The following is an 18,129-nucleotide window of genomic DNA, read 5'->3' on the forward strand; positions in this document are numbered from 1 at the left end:
GTGACATCAGTGTGCGGAATACTAATAGATTCATAAAGGATTAAAAATGATGAATGAAGAGCTACTATAAAAGATAAAATGTGTGTTTGGTCGTCTGGGGAAAACCCTCCACAAGATGGAATTCTTGTCTATTTACTACTATCTACTTAAAACTTTTTTGAATGTAGCCACAATAAAAGTTCGAGCATTTTAAAGTCTGGTTTAAAGTATAGTGGAGGAAATTACAGACGTCTTGACATCCGACTGGTTTTCCCGAACCGCCACACACACATCCGATCATTAGATATACCAGGTACGTTTCTAAGGTGCGAATAAACTGTGTCCCGTTAAAATAGTGCGGAAATGAATACTACAGAATCTGATTCAAATTAAATAAGGTTTTATTTGAATCCAGCCAAAGTAATCAGGAACCCCTTTCACCTTTTTGTAACAAAGAATACTTTTTAATCATTAACTCCATGTGCGGCAAATTGCAAGTAAACAAACGAAGTAGCTGCTCTAGGTAGACTTACATAAAGAGTTAAAAATACCCTCATCTAACTACGTTCCCTAAGTAGAAGGTGGGACGTTATTACAGACAGCATGACAGTATGCATGTGATTAAAAAAAAAAAAAAAGTCTTTATATAATAATGACGTCATCGAAGAAAAAAAGTACAGTGTGTCACGTATTTTAGCAGTGAAAATCAGAGAAAGTAATATTTCTACATTGTTTTGAACTATTGAAGAAAAGAGAGACATCGCCATTCAACTGCCATTCAAAGGATCTGGTTAGTTTCTTCATTTCAGGCTTTGGTTTACATATTTCTGGCCCTGAAATTAGCTCCGCCCCCCCAGCTGGAAGACAGCTGCTCAGCTCTGCAACTCATAAGAAATATGTCGTTTCAACAGAGGGTTGGTGGTGGTTTGTGGAAGAAGGCAGCAGAAGGTTGAAAAAAATTTACAAACTGCTCCTTTAAATTTGAGTTATATGACATTGGGCTCCAACCCAGAACACTACAGGAACACTTCAGAGTCAAAGGTCAAGCCTCAAACTCGCACAGGTAGTACATGCGCCGGTCGCAGTAGTTGTCCCACCAGTCCCCGTCGTCGGAGGACATGGCGACGCAGTTCTCCCGTTTCCCGCCGTCCGGTTGGCTGGACAGGAAGTGCTTCCTCCACTGGAAGTAGGTGACCCGTGTGCCGTCGTCGAACAGGTAGAGCCCCTCAGAGCGCAGGTCATTAATGCCCAGCCACACGGGCCAGTTACTGCCTGGTAACGCCAGCTTCACATACTCAGCCAGAGCCTCTTGTTCACGCCGGTCCCGCGGCATTGCCATGCGTCCTCCGCGCTCCTGGCATTTCTGAGAAGCGCCAACGTAGGTGTCGTACACGCGGTACACCAGGAAGCACTTCTGGCCCACCTTCCGGCCCTTAACGCAACCTGGAAAAATATTAGAAAATGACTAGGGTTTGTAAACCTGCAACCAATCGCGAGGGCTATTTCCATAAATATTGATTAACACTAAGATGCTTGTGCTGATCGAGACATCTCAGAGGTATTATTTTGTATCTTTGGCACTGAACAAAAAGCTGTCAATCAGCCAGCGGTTGTTTCCGCCCACAAACCTTCCAGGCGGCCGATTTCTTTGCGGTTGTCCTTGCAGAAGTTCGAGACGTCGTGGATGGAGTCCTCAACATCGGCCACTTTGCCCTCCAGCCGCAGCAGCCTATCCAGCAGCTGGCTCACCTTCACGTCCAGCGTGTAGTGGCCCACGTTCAGCTTATGGATGGCCTGGTCCATCGCCGCCAGCCTGGACACTGCGGCAGACGTCAAAAAGGCTGAGTCATCCAAGATGGGTGTGGATACAAGTGTTTTAATTCGGTGTTAAACTGAACTCAGATAGATGGAGGAGCTCTGAGATAGAGCGTTTTGAGCCTTGATGTGATGTATGAGGTAACACAGGAAGCAAGAACGTGATCATAACTGCACACTAGGGTCCAAAAAAGTCTACGCTCACTTCAAAGAACTGTTTATATCGTTTAGCTTCACTAATATTAATCCCAGATTAGATTTTTACTTAAAAAAAACAGTAGGCAAATTAACACAAACACATAGAAGAGCGAACAAATTGAATTGAAATTAGCTCCGCCCCCCGCTAGAACAAAGCTACTCAACTTGGCTAACTTTACTAACTCAAAACAAAAACCATACAAACAAACAAACAAAAAATGTGGTTTCTTCAGAACCACTGTGAGGGAAGGCAGTAGAAATTTTTTAAAATGACAAACCGCTCCTTTAAATTTTGTACAAGGATTTTTTTAAACAGCTAAATATATTAAATATTGAGCTATATATATATAAATACAGTCTGGTAGTAACTCAAGATGTTTACACCCTGCTGTGTTTCATTTTAGATGCTTCAAAGTAAGCCTTTGATGATGATTTGCATGTTGAGTGTGAGCTGCGTGTGCTTGTCTCATCACGCCTGTTCTTGGTGATGATAAGAAACAAAAAACACTACTGCTGGGTGTTTGAGTTGTGAGGAGACGCACACAAGTAGTTGTAGTTGCTCTCGTAGTCGGACTCGGCAGCCGTCGGCTCGGGCTCCTCGATATCCGGAGTGTCTCCTCTCCCTCTCACCCCATCTGAGTCACTCTGCAGTCAGAGGACAAACAAACAAAGTGCAAATACTGCATGCTGTAAATACACCTCTTCATACTGCACAGAAAAGACGGCATCTAATAAACACAGCTGGAATTACTGCAAAAGAAATACTGCACATCACAAATACAGCTGGAAATACTGCAAAAGAAATACTGCACATAACAAATACAGCTGGAAATACTGCAATAGAAATACTGCACATCACAAATACAGCTGGAAATACTGCAATAGAAATACTGCACATAACAAATACAGCTGGAAATACTGCAATAGAAATACTGCATATCACAAACACAGCTGGAAATACTGCAAAAGAAATACTGCACATTACAAATACTGCAAAAGAAATACTGCACATTACAAATACAGCAGGAAATACTGCAAAAGAAATACTGCATATGACAAACACAGCTGGAAATACTGCAATAGAAATACTGCACATCACAAATACAGCTGGAAATACTGCAAAAGAAATACTGCACATCACAAATACAGCTGGAAATACTGCAAAAGAAATACTGCACATCACAAATACAGCTGGAAATACTGCAAAAGAAATACTGCACATCACAAATACAGCTGGAAATACTGCAAAAGAAATACTGCACATCACAAATACAGCTGGAAATACTGCATAAGAAATACTGCATTTTGCAAATACAACTGTAAAAACTGCATCAAATACTGAAGGCCTGCAAATCCAGCTGCAAATACTGTAGAGTGGTAATACAATTATAAATACTGCACAGAAGATGCTGCATGTCACAAATATACCTGTAACTACTGCATTATAAACACAAACACACGCAAATACAGGTGTAAGTACGGCCTACATAATACTGTAAGCTGCAAATACAGCTGTAAATAGTGCACAAGAAACACTGCATATTGTAAATACAGCTGTAAATACTGCACAAGAAACACTGCATATTGTAAATACAACTGTAAATACTACACAAGGAACACTGCATATTGTAAATACAGCTGTAAATACTACATAAGTATACTGCATAAGAAATACTGCTTTTGTAAATACTGTTTTAAACACTGCAGCAAATATATGACATCTTGGAAAGACACCTGTAAAATACCCCATATTAAATACTACATGTTGTAGATACAGCTGGAAATACTACACAGGAAATTGTGCATGTTTCAAATACAGCTGGAAATACTACACGAGGAATACCGAATATGAAATACCGCTTTTGTAAATACAGCTGGAAATACTGCAGCAAATATATGACGTCTTGCAAAGACACCTGTAAATACAGCTGGACATACTGCACAGGAAATTCTGCATGTTTCAAATACAGCTACACAAGGAATACTGAATAAGAAATACTGCTTTTGTAAATACAGCTGTAAACGCAGGAAATTCTGCATGTTATAAATACAGCTGGAAATACTACACAAGGAATACCGAATAAGAAACACTGCATCAAATATATGGCATCCTGGAAAGACACCTGTAAAATACTCCATGTTAAATACTACATGTTGTAAAAACAGCTGGAAATACTACACAAGAAATTCTACATGTTTCAAATACAGCTGGAAATACTACACAAGGAATACTACATGTTGTAAAAACAGATAGAAATACTACACAAGGAATACTACATGTTGTAAAAACAGCTGGAAATACTACACAGGGAATACTACATGTTGTAAAAACAGCTGGAAATACTACACAAGGAATACTACATGTTGTAAAAACAGCTGGAAATACTACACAAGGAATACTACATGTTGTAAATACAGCTGGAAATACTACACAGGGAATACTACATGTTGTAAAAACAGCTGGAAGTACTACACAAGGAATACTACATGTTGTAAAAACAGCTGGAAATACTGCACAAGGAATACTACATGTTGTAAATACAGCTGGAAATACTACACAAGGAATACTACATGTTGTAAAAACAGCTGGAAATACTACACAGGGAATACTACATGTTGTAAAAACAGCTGGAAATACTACACAAGGAATACTACATGTTGTAAATACAGCTGGAAATACTACACAGGGAATACTACATGTTGTAAAAACAGCTGGAAATACTACACAGGGAATACTACATGTTGTAAAAACAGCTGGAAATACTACACAGGGAATACTACATGTTGTAAAAACAGCTGGAAATACTACACAGGGAATACTACATGTTGTAAAAACAGCTAGAAATACTGCACAAGGAATACTACATGTTGTAAAAACAGCTGGAAATACTACACAAGGAATACTACATGTTGTAAATACAGCTGGAAATACTACACAGGGAATACTACATGTTGTAAAAACAGCTGGAAATACTACACAGGGAATACTACATGTTGTAAAAACAGCTGGAAATACTACACAAGGAATACTACATGTTGTAAATACAGCTGGAAATACTACACAGGGAATACTACATGTTGTAAAAACAGCTGGAAATACTACACAGGGAATACTACATGTTGTAAATACAGCTGGAAATACTGCACAAGGAATACCGAATAGGAAATAATATGACGTCATAGAAATCCACCTGTAAAATACTCACTGGGAAAATACTGATGTAAATACTACACAACAAATACTGCAATATGCTTTTAGTATTTAAAAATATTTTAAAAAGTTATTTTTAATATTAACACTTTTTTTCATATAATACTTTTACTTGTATTAATAAAAAAAACAGGAAATGTATTAATGTTTGTATCATTTATACATACATGAATGCATCACTGTAATCTTCATCATTGTATCATTTTATCATTTTTGTATCAGACTTGAAATGACCCGCTGGTGTTGGTCAGAGTGTTTGTGTAAAAGTCTCACCTGAATATCCTGAGCGGTCTGGTCCTGGGCGAGTGCGGTGCTGTTTTCTTCGGTCTCAGCCCAGGACACACACGGCAATGCCAACGCAGCAAGCAGGAGCACAGCTAACCCCATCTTCTGCTCTCTCGTTCTCTCTGTCTGTACTTTCTGTCTCTCTGTGCTGCTTGCTCGCTCTGTCCTGACTGATCTCGTCCAACAACAGGAAACTCTCTTCCCACCTCCCACTTCCACGGGTTGTTTTAACCGAGCGTTAACTCTCTCTCTCTCTCTCTCTCTCTCTCTCTCTCTCTCTGTCTTTGTTGCACACTCTCCCAGACTCTTATTCATTCATCTGTAAAAGACAAAAAAACAAAAATCCCTCGGGCCTGTCTTGTTGGAACAAAGATGTGTGAAATCTTCCAGTGCTTCCCAAAGCAGGTTGTAATGAGTGTGTGTGTGTGTGTGTGTGTGTGTATGTGTGTGAGCAGCTTCTCAGTTTCCTTTAAGCATGGAAGGAATTCAGAGCACCGGCCGGAGCCACACAAAATGCTCCCATTCTTTCTGCAGTGTTTGGATGAGACTGAGGATGGAGGCGTGGAGTCTGGCCTTGAGTCCTCGAGTCCTCGAGTCTTTGCGTCTTTCCCTTTTCATTACACAACTAACTTCATTTCACTAAATCTGTCCCAGATGAGAATAAACACTGTACACAAAGCGCAGTCTTTTACACGGGCTTTTAAACACGGCTCCTGAAGCTTAACGAACTCTTCAATAGAGGCTTTTAACTTCCTCAGGGTGTACGTCACATATATTTAAAGCTTAATAAATTCCTGTCTGTTGAGGAAAATGCTAGGTTATGTGCCATCTAGACTCCAAAATACTAAAATCTGAAAGTCAGAAAACTGAAAACAAGAGTTAAAGGCTGAAATAGTGTAAGGCATGCAAGTAATTATAGCAATCTCACGATCAATTTGGGGACAAATTCACATCAGCCTCCTCAAAATGACAATATTCTTTAACAATAAATTAAATGCAGAGCACAAATTCCGAGTATGGGTCACCATACTTGGCCACATGTCACTTCACTTCACTTCGATATTGCAATATATTACATCAGGATACACTTTTTTTTTTTTTTTTTGAGAAATATTGGCACCTTTCCAGACTTTGGGTAAAAAGAGTTGTATAAAAATACACATTTTATACAACGTTCCTCTCCGACTTGTGGAGAAAAAATTTTTTATTCTATATAAATGAACAAAAACTCCCCAAACTAATAAAGTAATTTCATAGTTTGGTATTTCCTACCAAAAAAAAAAAGGCAAAATTATTGGCACCCCCACATAATATTGAAAGTAATTGTATAATAATTTGAAGCAGGTATTAGATAAAACATGCACATGCAGTGAAAAAAAACCCACTAAGCACTAATAAAAGATATCACAAATTTGTCTGTGATTAGATCCATGATCATTCTGACGTCGGCCATTTCAGATAGCTAATATTAATATTTAGTTAAAATAAACCTGAACAGCTTTGCCGTATATTTAGGCTCAAACTATCACCCGTCGCTTATCATTCACTTATTCAATATAAGAATTTTTGGTTTATGAAGGGTGCCAATAATTCTGCACTGTATTTAAACAAGTATTAAATAATTCCTTTGGGATCCTGTAGGACAAAGATATTGTGGGAGGTTTTTACTCTCATGCAGAAACAAAATATAACTGCAGCAATGGGCGGGATTAGTCAAATATACAGTGGGAATAAAAGAAAGTCCCGCCCACTCTTCTAATTCAGAGGAAGTAGCTGATTGGATGTTAAAATCTACTTTTACCGGTTGTTTTATTTTTGTCTACATTTCCTTAGTAAATTCTATACTCTTCGTAAATGCCGAAAAATATTTGAATAATGCATCTTTGCTGTTTTTTTTCACCACTTGGTTAGCAAAACTAACTTTTTGTGATACAACCTGGATATTTTAAAAATATATTGTGATATATTTCATCATATTACCGTTAATTTCCTTACTTTGACTTTGTTCAACAAGATCAAGGTCCTTTCTGAATTTTTTGGTGGGAAAATTTATTTAACGATATAAATGTTATTTACATGTCACTGAATATATGTGAGACGTTTTGTGTCAAAATATTAACTGAAAGTTTTTTTGGAAAAAAAAATAAATAAAGTTGAATAATGTCTGCTTTGACTTTATTGAGGGTCAAAACTTGATGGCGCAATATTGCACAAACCTTCAAATACGGTATAAAACCTTCGATTTCCACAGAACTGTGCATTTCTAATGGTTTATGTTGGTGTGTAAGTTAGTGATGTTACACTCGAACACATGAGGAAAGCTAGTAACAGCTAAAGGTTTCCCCAAACTTTACAAAAAAAGCTTTAAAATAAATAAATAAATAAATAGGACTGGGTTTATTACCTATTGATTTGATCGCCACCTGGTGGACACAAAGAGGAATGCATACAATTTAACACAGCATTTTATCTTGATCTTCTTGCGTGAATAATATCGGAACAGAGATCAGCTCTAGGTCATTATGTTTTGCACAGTTAGCCAGCTCTTTTTGGAGACTTAAATGTTTCTTTTCCTCATTTCTGGCCACTTTATAGCTTGGCAAATTATCAAAAATGCATAATATCATTTTTTTCCTTACCCCAAATATAGTTAAAGCACGTTTGGTGTTTAATGTGTTCTTTATTTTTGCACTGGAATTGTTTTTCTCATCCAGAATCTTTTCTGTAAATCTGCTTCAACCCTCATTTAGTTCTTCAGTTCCTGCTGATAAAGAGAACACTCTTTTTTTTTTTTTTTTGCATTAATTTGGTATTATTCCTCCCTCCAGGACACAGTCTGAATTGTAACAGGTAGTGATGGGAATTTCAGCTTGATTCAGTGAGTCAAATCATTTGACTCATCAATAAGAGTTGACTCTTTCGGCTCCCAAAAGGGCTTTTTCTGAACTGTTCAAGCTTATCTTGACCTGTGGCTGTTTCTCTCAGGACTGAAATTTTTTAATAAAAATCTTACTCGACAATCGCACACACATTCACACCCCATGGACAATGTGAGAATGCCAATCAGCCTACAGTGCAACCAATCACCTCTTGTAGTACATACAATACACACAGTACACACAATACACATAGCTGAGAGTCAAACACAACTCACGAACAGCTCAGATGTTGAAAAGAGGTTCTCACTGAAACATTTTGATGAAAGGTTAACGACAGTGCGTACATCTTTGAGGGAAAAAAACAGGGGAAAATGGCTCATGTATGGCGAGTCGACTCTCTAAAATCACCTAAAACAGCCAAATCAAAGAGCCGACTCGTCATCAAACGACACATCACTAGTCAGGAGGCAGACAAACACTTGCTTTCTGTCATCGTTCCTAAGACAATATTTGTCTGATCACAGTTTTTTTTTTTTTAATTATTTATACGCTTACTGACATAACTGATGGGAATTCCAGCCCTTATTTCAGTGAGTCAGATCATTTGGTTCAGCTCGTCTATAAGAGTCGACTCACTGCCAATTTTCTCTAAACTGTACAAGTTTGCGATGTTACAACTGACACTTGTTTTTTTTTTTATCTTGTTTTTGCCTAAATGTGACTAAAAAAAGTCATTGCCTACATTTAAAAAAAAAAGGATCATATATGTGAGTCGGCTCTTCACAATCACCTAAAAGAACCGAATCAAAGAGCCGACTCGATGACTCGTTTCAAAAAAAAAAAAAAGATTTGTGCTAATAAAGGAAAGAGACAAGGAGAGGGAATGAAGTATTGGTTTGAGACCTCATAAATAGATTATTTAACACAGGTCACAGGAGTGCAAGACATGATCATGACACGATACAAAGCATAAATGACAGGAAGTGTATCAAAAAGTCTAGAAAACCACTGTAGTGTAAAATGCACCATTTTAAAACCATGCTCGTCTTCATCCTTTCAGTAACAACTGTCTAAAGCATTGAAGCACTAGTACTCAGGTCTAAATAACAAACGAAAAGGAAGGAAAAGGAAAGAAATTGCAGAGACAAGGCACAACGTCGGAACAGCCTCATTATCTAAAATGCTGACATGCCAACAAGCTAGTGCAGACTAGCTACAGCGTCACGTTACACACGTCATGTTCTGTCAAAATAACCTTTTTTTTTTTTTTTTTTGGTGTAATCTTTGTTCCTTAAGTGTCTTATCCTGTCCAGGTTCATCATCACTCGTGTGTTATTGCCGTATTGTGAATACATTCGTATTTCTATGCTCAGTTACTAGGTTTAAAGCTACAATCAGTACGATGTATTTCTTCAGAGATTTACTGATATGACCAATTATGATAAGCACAATTATATTCTTGAGTTCTAGTGCCCTAAAGTTGATCTATAAGGAATTAAAAGAGTACTTTGGACAAACATTACTTCAAATGGAATAAACCAGACAAGCCATATTTGGTGTGGTTAATAAATAACAGAAGCTTATAGCTACCAATTTAGCATCGTGAAAACTGCCATCACACACACACGCACACACACACGTCTCAAAGACATCATCCATCCACCCATCCTGCAGGAGCCTGCAGTCTATCCCAATGGACTCGGGGCACAGGGCAGAGGACACCCTGGACGGGGTGCCAATCCATCACAGGGCACAATCTCACACACATTCACACACTACGGACAATTTAGAGCTGTCAATCAGCCTTCAACGCATGTCTTTGGACTGAGGGAGGAAACCGGAGTACCCCGAGGAAACCCCCGAAGCACGGGGAGAACATGCAAACTCCACACACACAGGCCGGAGTCAGGAATCGAACTCTCAATCCCGGAGGTGTGAGGCTAACGTAATGATTTACGCTAAACTGGTAGCTACTGTATATGCTTCCATTACCCGTTAGCTATATTAACCTGTTAGCTTCAGTGGGAAATCAAGAAAACAATCTTAGCACACCAAACGTGTCTTTTGGAGTAAGTGAACAATGTTTGCCCAAATTATTCCTTAAAGTAGAGTAACACTAATTAATCTAGATGCAACTGCAGCTCAGCTCTATGACATACTAATTGTAGCTTTATTTAGGTTATAAGATGTGGGTTTATCTGTAACCGTTTTGTTTTGTGTGTGTGTGTGTGTGTGTGTGTGTAGGATGGAGGAGGTCCTGTCGTCAGGAATGGATCCACAGCTTGAGGTCACGTCCAGATGTTACCAGTTGTCCAAGAAGTCGAAGCCAGTCTTCAGGATGGCGCTGCTCGTGTTGTACTGCAACAGAGAAAAAAGAAAACGGATTTGTAAAAAGATAACACTGGCTACTTGTTACTCTGCGGTTGTAATTTGATGCTGTAGTGTCACAAATAAGACGTGACAAAAACAAACAAAAACAAAAAAACGCAAACCTGAAGTAATCCCTGTGTGTCGGAGCTGAGGAACCAACATTCGTAAACTGGGTTTTAATCTGATAAACGAAACGCGGGTTACACGTTCGCGTTTATTTCAGCTGTGTTATTCATTTATTAAACATTTTTGAGTGTTTTTTTAAGTTTGTAAGTCTGAAAACGTGCTCTAATATGTTTTCGTTTCTATAGTAACAACTAATTTACCAAGACTAATAATAAACAGATTCGAAAAGGTGTTGTTATTTTAACAAAGAAGAACTGAACTAATCAATACGGTTTATTTAACATTTCTGGAAGGAGTCTCCAGTGTCAGCTGTTCGTAACTTTAAGTTTTCCGCCTCTGCAAAGTCTTCAGGACAGAAAAGTTTACGCTTTATGGTTTCTCAGTAACACGACAAGCTGTTTTTTTTGTCTTATTAACTAGAGAAGCTGGCGAGAGAATGGAGGAATAACACACTTCAGGACATGCTGTTACAGGATAATAATCATCTTCAGCGTAGTAACAGTAACGCCGCTTCATCACACCATCCTGTCGGTGATTAGTTTCCGATAACAGCACACCTCTAAGTGTTGTATTCCGTATGGAATGTATGGGAAATGCATGACACATAGGCTTGTAGTTTGTAAAATGCATCGTGTGGTTGTACTTGTGAAAAGGTGGGGCTTCCAGTTTGCATGTTGTCTTCATTCTCTCTGTCTTTAGTCGACTCTGAAGGCGTTTTGGTGCCCAGGCCGGGACTGAAGACATCATCCATAGTGCTGCTGACGGACGGCAGCGTGCTCTGAGCTCTCTCCCAGCCTCCTGGTGGTGCAGCGGGTGCTGGAGTAACACTCAGAGGGGCCGGGGTAATACTCAGAGGCGCCGGGGTAACACTCAGAGGCGCCGGGGTAACACTCAGAGGCACCGGGGTAACACTCAGAGGCACCGGGGTAACACTCAGAGGCGCTGGGGTAACACTCAGAGGCACCGGGGTAACACTCAGAGGCACCGGGGTAACACTGATGGGGGCAGGAGGAGGAGGAGCCGGAGGTTTAGACACTCTCGGCTTCACAGGACGTGGTGCTGCAGGTTCCTGCGCTTCCCTGGATCCAGAATCAGACCTCAGGTACGAAGGCAGCGGCTTCTCTCCTTTCTCCAGCGACTTTATCTGACTCGGCGTGAGCGACTGGAAGTCTGCCTTCTCGCCCTCCAGGCGTGACCTCTCGGCACTCAGCTTCCAGAAAGAGGACTCCTCATCACGGCGCGCCGATCCCGATCCCAATCCCGATCCCAATCCCGATCCCGATCCTGATCCCGATCCCTCGATCCCGGGCAGCTTGCTGCTTTGAGATGATTTGGGTTTGGATTCGGTCACGGAGGACGAGACTGGCTCCGGAGCGCCGGTGATCACACTGAACTCCAGCTGACTCTGTGTGGAGAAAGGAAAAGGAAAAGCTTCACCATGTTTGCAAGAACTACATAGTATGTGGGCCAGACGATTATTTTTAGTAGCGGCGGCCTACATACTTTGGTCTCCCAAGAAAAGGGCGCAGAATGTTCGTCCTGCCAAGTTAGATCCTGGAAGCAAAGAAGGGAAAAATGTTATTCTTAAGCAATATAATTTAAAACTGTATGACACCTTATATAGTTTTGTCTTTGGCTTCAAAAGCCATGCCTTGATGGCTAAATGATTAAGGAAAAGTCTAGCAAAGTGAAAAAAAACAATTCAAAAAAAAAAAAAAAAAATTACTATTTTGAAACCTTGTGTAGATTTGGGCAATCCCAAATGCCTCCTAATGCTCTCCATAGGCGCCCTACATAATGCAGGATATGGGAATGATAAACACTCCACCGTATGTAGTGCACTCCATGTCCACTACTAAGGCATTTGGGATTCAACCCATGATATCAAGCTGTCAAAACCGCAAAGCAAACTTGACACACCGGCAAATTTGACATAAAAGAAGAATAATTCTGACCTCCTCTCCGAAGTGGACGATTTTCTGGCCGGTTTGGATCAGCATTTTGGGATAACACACCACTTCTTCGCGGTCCATTCGGTGCATGGCGTAGCGAGCCCGGATCTTCGGCTCCATCATCCCGTCGTCTATAGCCGTGTCCTGCTCGGCTGGAGACATGTCCTCCCAGGCCGAGCCGTACTTCTCCTTAATCTTCTCCCTCTCCTGCATTATCTTCCGGGCCATGGAGTTGATAGAGCTGAAATACTCGTTCTTTTTCGCCTCGGTGAGACGCGCATCAGCCACAACCCCGTCCATCGCCGTGGCGGCCATTTTCTCCACAGCTGGATGTAGGAAAACAGACCGTGACGTCAACACAACCAGGGGCGGGACTACGTCCGAATTCCGTAGCAGCCACGCCCAGATTCCATGCTTACTGCTGACGTAGCAAGCTGGACTCTCTTCCTGCTTCCTGAAGTCTTACACGAATAAAACACTCTGCTGGAGGAAAATAATCAACAACACAGTGGTGTGATGAAGCAGAGTTACTCTTACCACCTCGACGTTGATTATTTTCCAGTAACAGCACGTCCTGAAGTGTGTTCCCTGCTGAAAAATACAGTAGAAACCCTCATAGAATTTGTATTGGTTTTAATGGGAATTGTATTGGTTTGAATGGTTTTAATGGGAATTCTATTGGTTTTAATGGGAATTGTAATGGTTTTAATGGGAATTGTAATGGGTGGAATGGTTATAATGGGAATTGTAATGGTTTTAATGGGAATTGTGTTGGTTTGAATGGTTTTAATGGAATTGTAATGGTTTTAATGGGAATTGTAATGGGTGGAATAGTTATAATGGGAAATGTAATGGTTTTAATGGGAATTGTATTGGTTTTAATGGGAATTGTAATGGGTGGAATGGTTATAATGGGAAATGTAATGGTTTTAATGGGAATTGTAATGGGTGGAATAGTTATAATGGGAATTGTAATGGTTTTAATGGGAATTGTATTGGTTTGAATGGTTTTAATGGGAATTATCCTACGGGGAGCCTGGAGTCTATCCCAGTGGACACAAGGCACAAGGAGTAATTATTCCTCCAGGTACTCCGATTTCCTCCCCCAGTCCAAAGACATGTGTTGTAGGCTGATTGGCATCTCTAAATTGTCCGTAGTGTGTGAATGTATGTGATTGTGCCCTGCAATGGACTGGCACTCCGTCCAGGGTGTCCCCTGCCTTGTGCTTTGAGTCCTCTAGGATAGACTCCAGGCTCCCCGTGGAAGGATGGACATGTATATATATATATATATATATATATATATATATATATATAACATATATTTAACATATATTTAACATATTGTTATATATATATATATATATATATATATATATATATATATATATATATATATATATATATATAAATAAATAAATAAATATATGTTATATAACAATATATATATATATATATATATATATATATATATAAATGTAATGGTTTTACATCATATATATATATATGATATATAACATATATTTAACATATATTTAATTAAAGAGCATTTAAAGAGCTCTCTCTCTCTCTGTCTCAGATATCATGCAATTAAAATGCATTCCCATGTTATTTGTTTAAAACAACAACAACAACACCAAAAACGCTGATTTGTTTTTCTAGAGACTGCTATTTTGAAATCTCGCGAGATTTCCTCACTTCCGCCTGGATTTTTCTAGCTTTTTTTTTTTTTTTTAATCTTTATTCCATTCTCGGCAGGTGACAGGAGGGTGGCTTGCTGCAGGCTGGTGGCGATGCCTTAATCAGGATGATATCGCAGAGGGAAAGAGGCGAACTGGCTCGATTTTACACCGTTACAGACCCGAAAAAGCACAAAAAGGGATACACGGTGTATAAAGTCACAGCCAGGGTGAGTCCCATAATGCGCTGCTTAGACAATCTAGCAACAGCACAGAATAATCTAGAAAGATTACTCCGCTTTTAGCACTGGCAGTAATTGCACAGGATCGATTTTGGATTATTGATCAGATTAGAGCATAATATCAAATGATTTGGAGCAGACGATTCTGTTTTTGCAGCTTTATTATTTTTCCCATCCGTTTTCAGACAAATCCCGCCTTTTGCCCGCTGATTGGTTAGTAATATCCCTGTTCTGGATTCGGATTGGCTGGGCGGTGTGTGAGTACAGCTGTTAGCCAATCGCAACGCAGAAGGCGGGATTTGTCTGAATGCGGATAGAGATACATTTTAACACTGTAATTTCTGATATTGTTTACTTTGATGTTGCTGTTATTTTATAAAGATATGCTGGAAATTGCTTCTAAATGTTTGATTGACGCTGATAAACTAATATATTAATATGTGATTTATTAATTTATGAATTATTCAGAGTTTATGGATCACTCCATATTAAAATGAAAGAGAAATAGGTTTAAATCAGTGTTGACATTGATATTGATCTCTGAGGGAAATATTGTAGCCTGAGTGCAAATCTGAAAATCAGCTTTGGAGGATTTTTTAAATGATTTGGAAAACATCCGAGATGCTGAATTTGAGTAAATAAACTTTAATCGCTGATTCCTGAGCTCAGAGATCTTTAAAAAAAACTCTGTTATGCTTGGCAACTTTTGCACACACAAAAAATATTTATAAAACACTGCTTGCAGTTATCTTATGCAATGCGTCGAGAAGTGTCACGTTAGAATAACGTATAAACCTCGTGTTTGTGTTAATATCATATCACAAATGAGTTACAGTTCACATACATTTACATGGTCATAAGTTTACATACGCTGTGCAGAATCTGCAAAATGTAAATAATTAAAAAAAAAAAAATAAGAGGGATCAACAACATTGCATTTTACACATTTTACATTTTTGCATATTTGCATTTTCCACTCATACACTCATAAACTATTACAAAAGGTGCAAACATTCACTGACACTCAAGAAGGCAACACGATACATAAAGAGCCAGGGGGATGTAAACTTTTGAACAGAATGATTGGTGTAAATCGCTCTTATTTTATAAATTTTTTTCATTTAGTACTGCCCTTCAGAAGCTGCGTAAGATATTTACATGTTTCCCAACTATTACAAAAGGTGCAAACATTCACTGATGCTCAAGAAGGCAACACAATACATTAAGAGCCAGGGGGGGTGTGTAAACTTTTGAACAGGATGATCGGTGTAAATTGTTATTATTTTGTCTTGTGGGAAACATGTAAATATCTTGCGCAGCTTCTGACGGGCAGTACTAAATGAAAAAAAAATAATAAAATAATAACAATAATAATACTGATCATCCTGTTCAAAAGTTTACACCCCCCTGGCTCTTTATGTGTCGTGTTGCCTTCTTGAGCATCAGTGAATGTTTGCACCTTTTGTAATAGTTGTGTACGAGTTCCTCAGAATGTACAGGACCTGGAGGATTTTTCTGAAGAACAGTGGACAGTTTAATTGCTCAGGACGAACAAGAGACTCATGAACAACTATCACAAAACATAAAACCAGTCGTTGATCATCCAGATAACAACACCGTATTAAGAATCAAGCGTGTGTAAACTTTTGAACTGGTTCATTTGTGTAAAATCAGTTATTATTGTATCGTGTGGATTATATGTAAACAAACGCTATGTGAAATAGCATTTTATTCAGGGCAGTACTAACTAAAATACAAAATGCAATTTTAATGATCCCTGTTATTTTTTAAAAAAATTATTAACATTTTGCAGATTCTGCAAAGCGTATGTAAACTTCCGACCTCAGCTGTTTTAGGTTTTTGATAACTCATCCTGCTAAAAGCTCACATTTCTAACGTAAGGTATCATGTATTTCAATTTTGTCCCCTCAGTATCCAACATGTTGCGCTGCTTTTCTGCTCACCACGGTTGTAAAGAGTGATTGAGTTACCTTTTCATTAAAGTGTCCATATAAAGCGTAAGACACTCACATTATGACTGTTTTTGCGTTAATACAGAACCTTTTAGAGAATCGTAATGCATTTTTAAGAGCCGAATAATTTTTTTTCCATATCTAAGGGTCTGCGTGACAGAAATTGACGGTAACAGATATTACACAATCTGGTTCAGTTATGTCGACAACTTGCGTTTTTGTTTGTAAAACCCTGTTTTTCTGCAAATGTTTATGTACGATCCTGCAATTATTTATTCTACACTACATTTCTTTTTCTACTTTTCTTACAGAACATACAGTACAGTTCTTTTCTGGATTCTTCCGGAGTAAAAAAGTCACTTTTTTTGTGTTTGTCTTTCCTGCTATCAGGATTGATCACGTTTTCAGTTCAGTGTTAAAGTTCACAGTTCACAGATTAGCTAATCCCACTCAGGATGTGAGGCGGAGTTTAGGATTTGTCCTGCTGTGTTTGTGGAGCAGACCTCAGGTGTGTGTTCATTAGCGAGCCGGTTTCGTTTCGCTCGCCCTCTGAGATTTGCGCTTTGGTGTCTAGAGAGGAACCTGCTCACGTGACCCGCTGAAACCTGAAGGACGTGATGACAACCGAATACAGTAAACACGTCATGTGTCTATTGAACGGCGTCACATTTTGATGATGTAATGTAAACGCTAATCGTAGACGCTTGTGTATCAAAACGTTACGTGAAAGACCGAAATCGGAAGCGTTTCTGCATTTCTGAGACATTAAACGTTAAATATATACAGAACTTGCTGCTGGTCAAACGTCTGGACACACTCGAGTGAATATTTTACTGAAGGATTACGATTGAGATCAGTTTTTAAGGCTAATGATTAGTAGTGAATTAAATGTATTTCTGAAGTAATTTACAAAAAAAATTAATTAAATATTTTAAATAAACATTTAATTCATATTTCATATGAGTAATCAATATTAATTAAAAAGTTAATAAATATTTAAATCATATTTATTAGTAAGTAATAAATATTAATTAAATATCTTAAATTACTAATAAATGTTAATTAAAATATTTTATTTTTTATTTATAAAAAAATCACTTTAATTAACTAATTTATCCACAAATAAATTACTCCATTAATTAAAATAATGAAGTTTTCATTCCTAATTTAAAATATAAAATATTTCTATAAGATAAGTATTCTTAGTTCATGCTGTTAACGTTTTTATTATTATTTTGAAATAGAAAATTGTACAAATTTATACATATACAGTAGCATGCTCAAGTCTAAGACAGCTGAATTTAGAAAATATATTTGGCTTAGATTTTTAATTTATTTTATGTCTTGTGCTTAATTAATTATTTATAATATATATATATATATATGTGTACATACATACATACATAAATATTTATATATA

At 38.3% G+C, this 18,129-nt stretch overlaps 3 protein-coding genes across 3 annotated transcripts in view; 1 reads left to right on the forward strand and 2 right to left on the reverse strand.

The window, feature by feature from the left end:
• Nucleotides 1–357: 357 nt before the first annotated feature.
• On the reverse strand, nt 358–6,397 carry clec11a (C-type lectin domain containing 11A). Its single transcript, XM_026917865.3, has 4 exons — nt 5,477–6,397; nt 2,535–2,637; nt 1,608–1,799; nt 358–1,422 (listed from the first exon to the last, which is right to left on the reverse strand). The coding sequence occupies exons 1-4, from the start codon at nt 5,801–5,803 to the stop codon at nt 1,022–1,024; spliced, it is 1,023 nt and encodes a 340-aa protein (XP_026773666.3). The 5' UTR covers nt 5,804–6,397; the 3' UTR covers nt 358–1,021.
• A 1,249-nt stretch (nt 6,398–7,646) lies between these two features.
• On the reverse strand, nt 7,647–13,173 carry c30h1orf198 (chromosome 30 C1orf198 homolog). The gene is made up of 4 exons (XM_053231688.1): nt 12,819–13,173; nt 12,367–12,417; nt 11,507–12,268; nt 7,647–10,725 (listed from the first exon to the last, which is right to left on the reverse strand). Exons 1-4 carry the CDS (start codon nt 13,128–13,130, stop codon nt 10,669–10,671), a joined length of 1,182 nt encoding a protein of 393 aa, XP_053087663.1. The 5' UTR covers nt 13,131–13,173; the 3' UTR covers nt 7,647–10,668.
• A 120-nt stretch (nt 13,174–13,293) lies between these two features.
• Nucleotides 13,294–18,129, forward strand: part of rps6kc1 (ribosomal protein S6 kinase polypeptide 1) — a 37,313-nt gene continuing 32,477 nt past the window's right edge. Inside the window, exons 1-2 of the mRNA XM_034302094.2 lie at nt 13,294–13,394; nt 14,574–14,724. Coding sequence (XP_034157985.2) covers nt 14,623–14,724 — 102 coding nt within the window. The 5' untranslated portion in view covers nt 13,294–13,394; nt 14,574–14,622. The remainder of the gene's footprint in view (nt 13,395–14,573; nt 14,725–18,129) is intronic.

The sequence above is a fragment of the Pangasianodon hypophthalmus genome, chromosome 30 (genome assembly GCF_027358585.1).
Source record: "Pangasianodon hypophthalmus isolate fPanHyp1 chromosome 30, fPanHyp1.pri, whole genome shotgun sequence".
Taxonomy (NCBI): Eukaryota; Metazoa; Chordata; class Actinopteri; order Siluriformes; family Pangasiidae; genus Pangasianodon; species Pangasianodon hypophthalmus.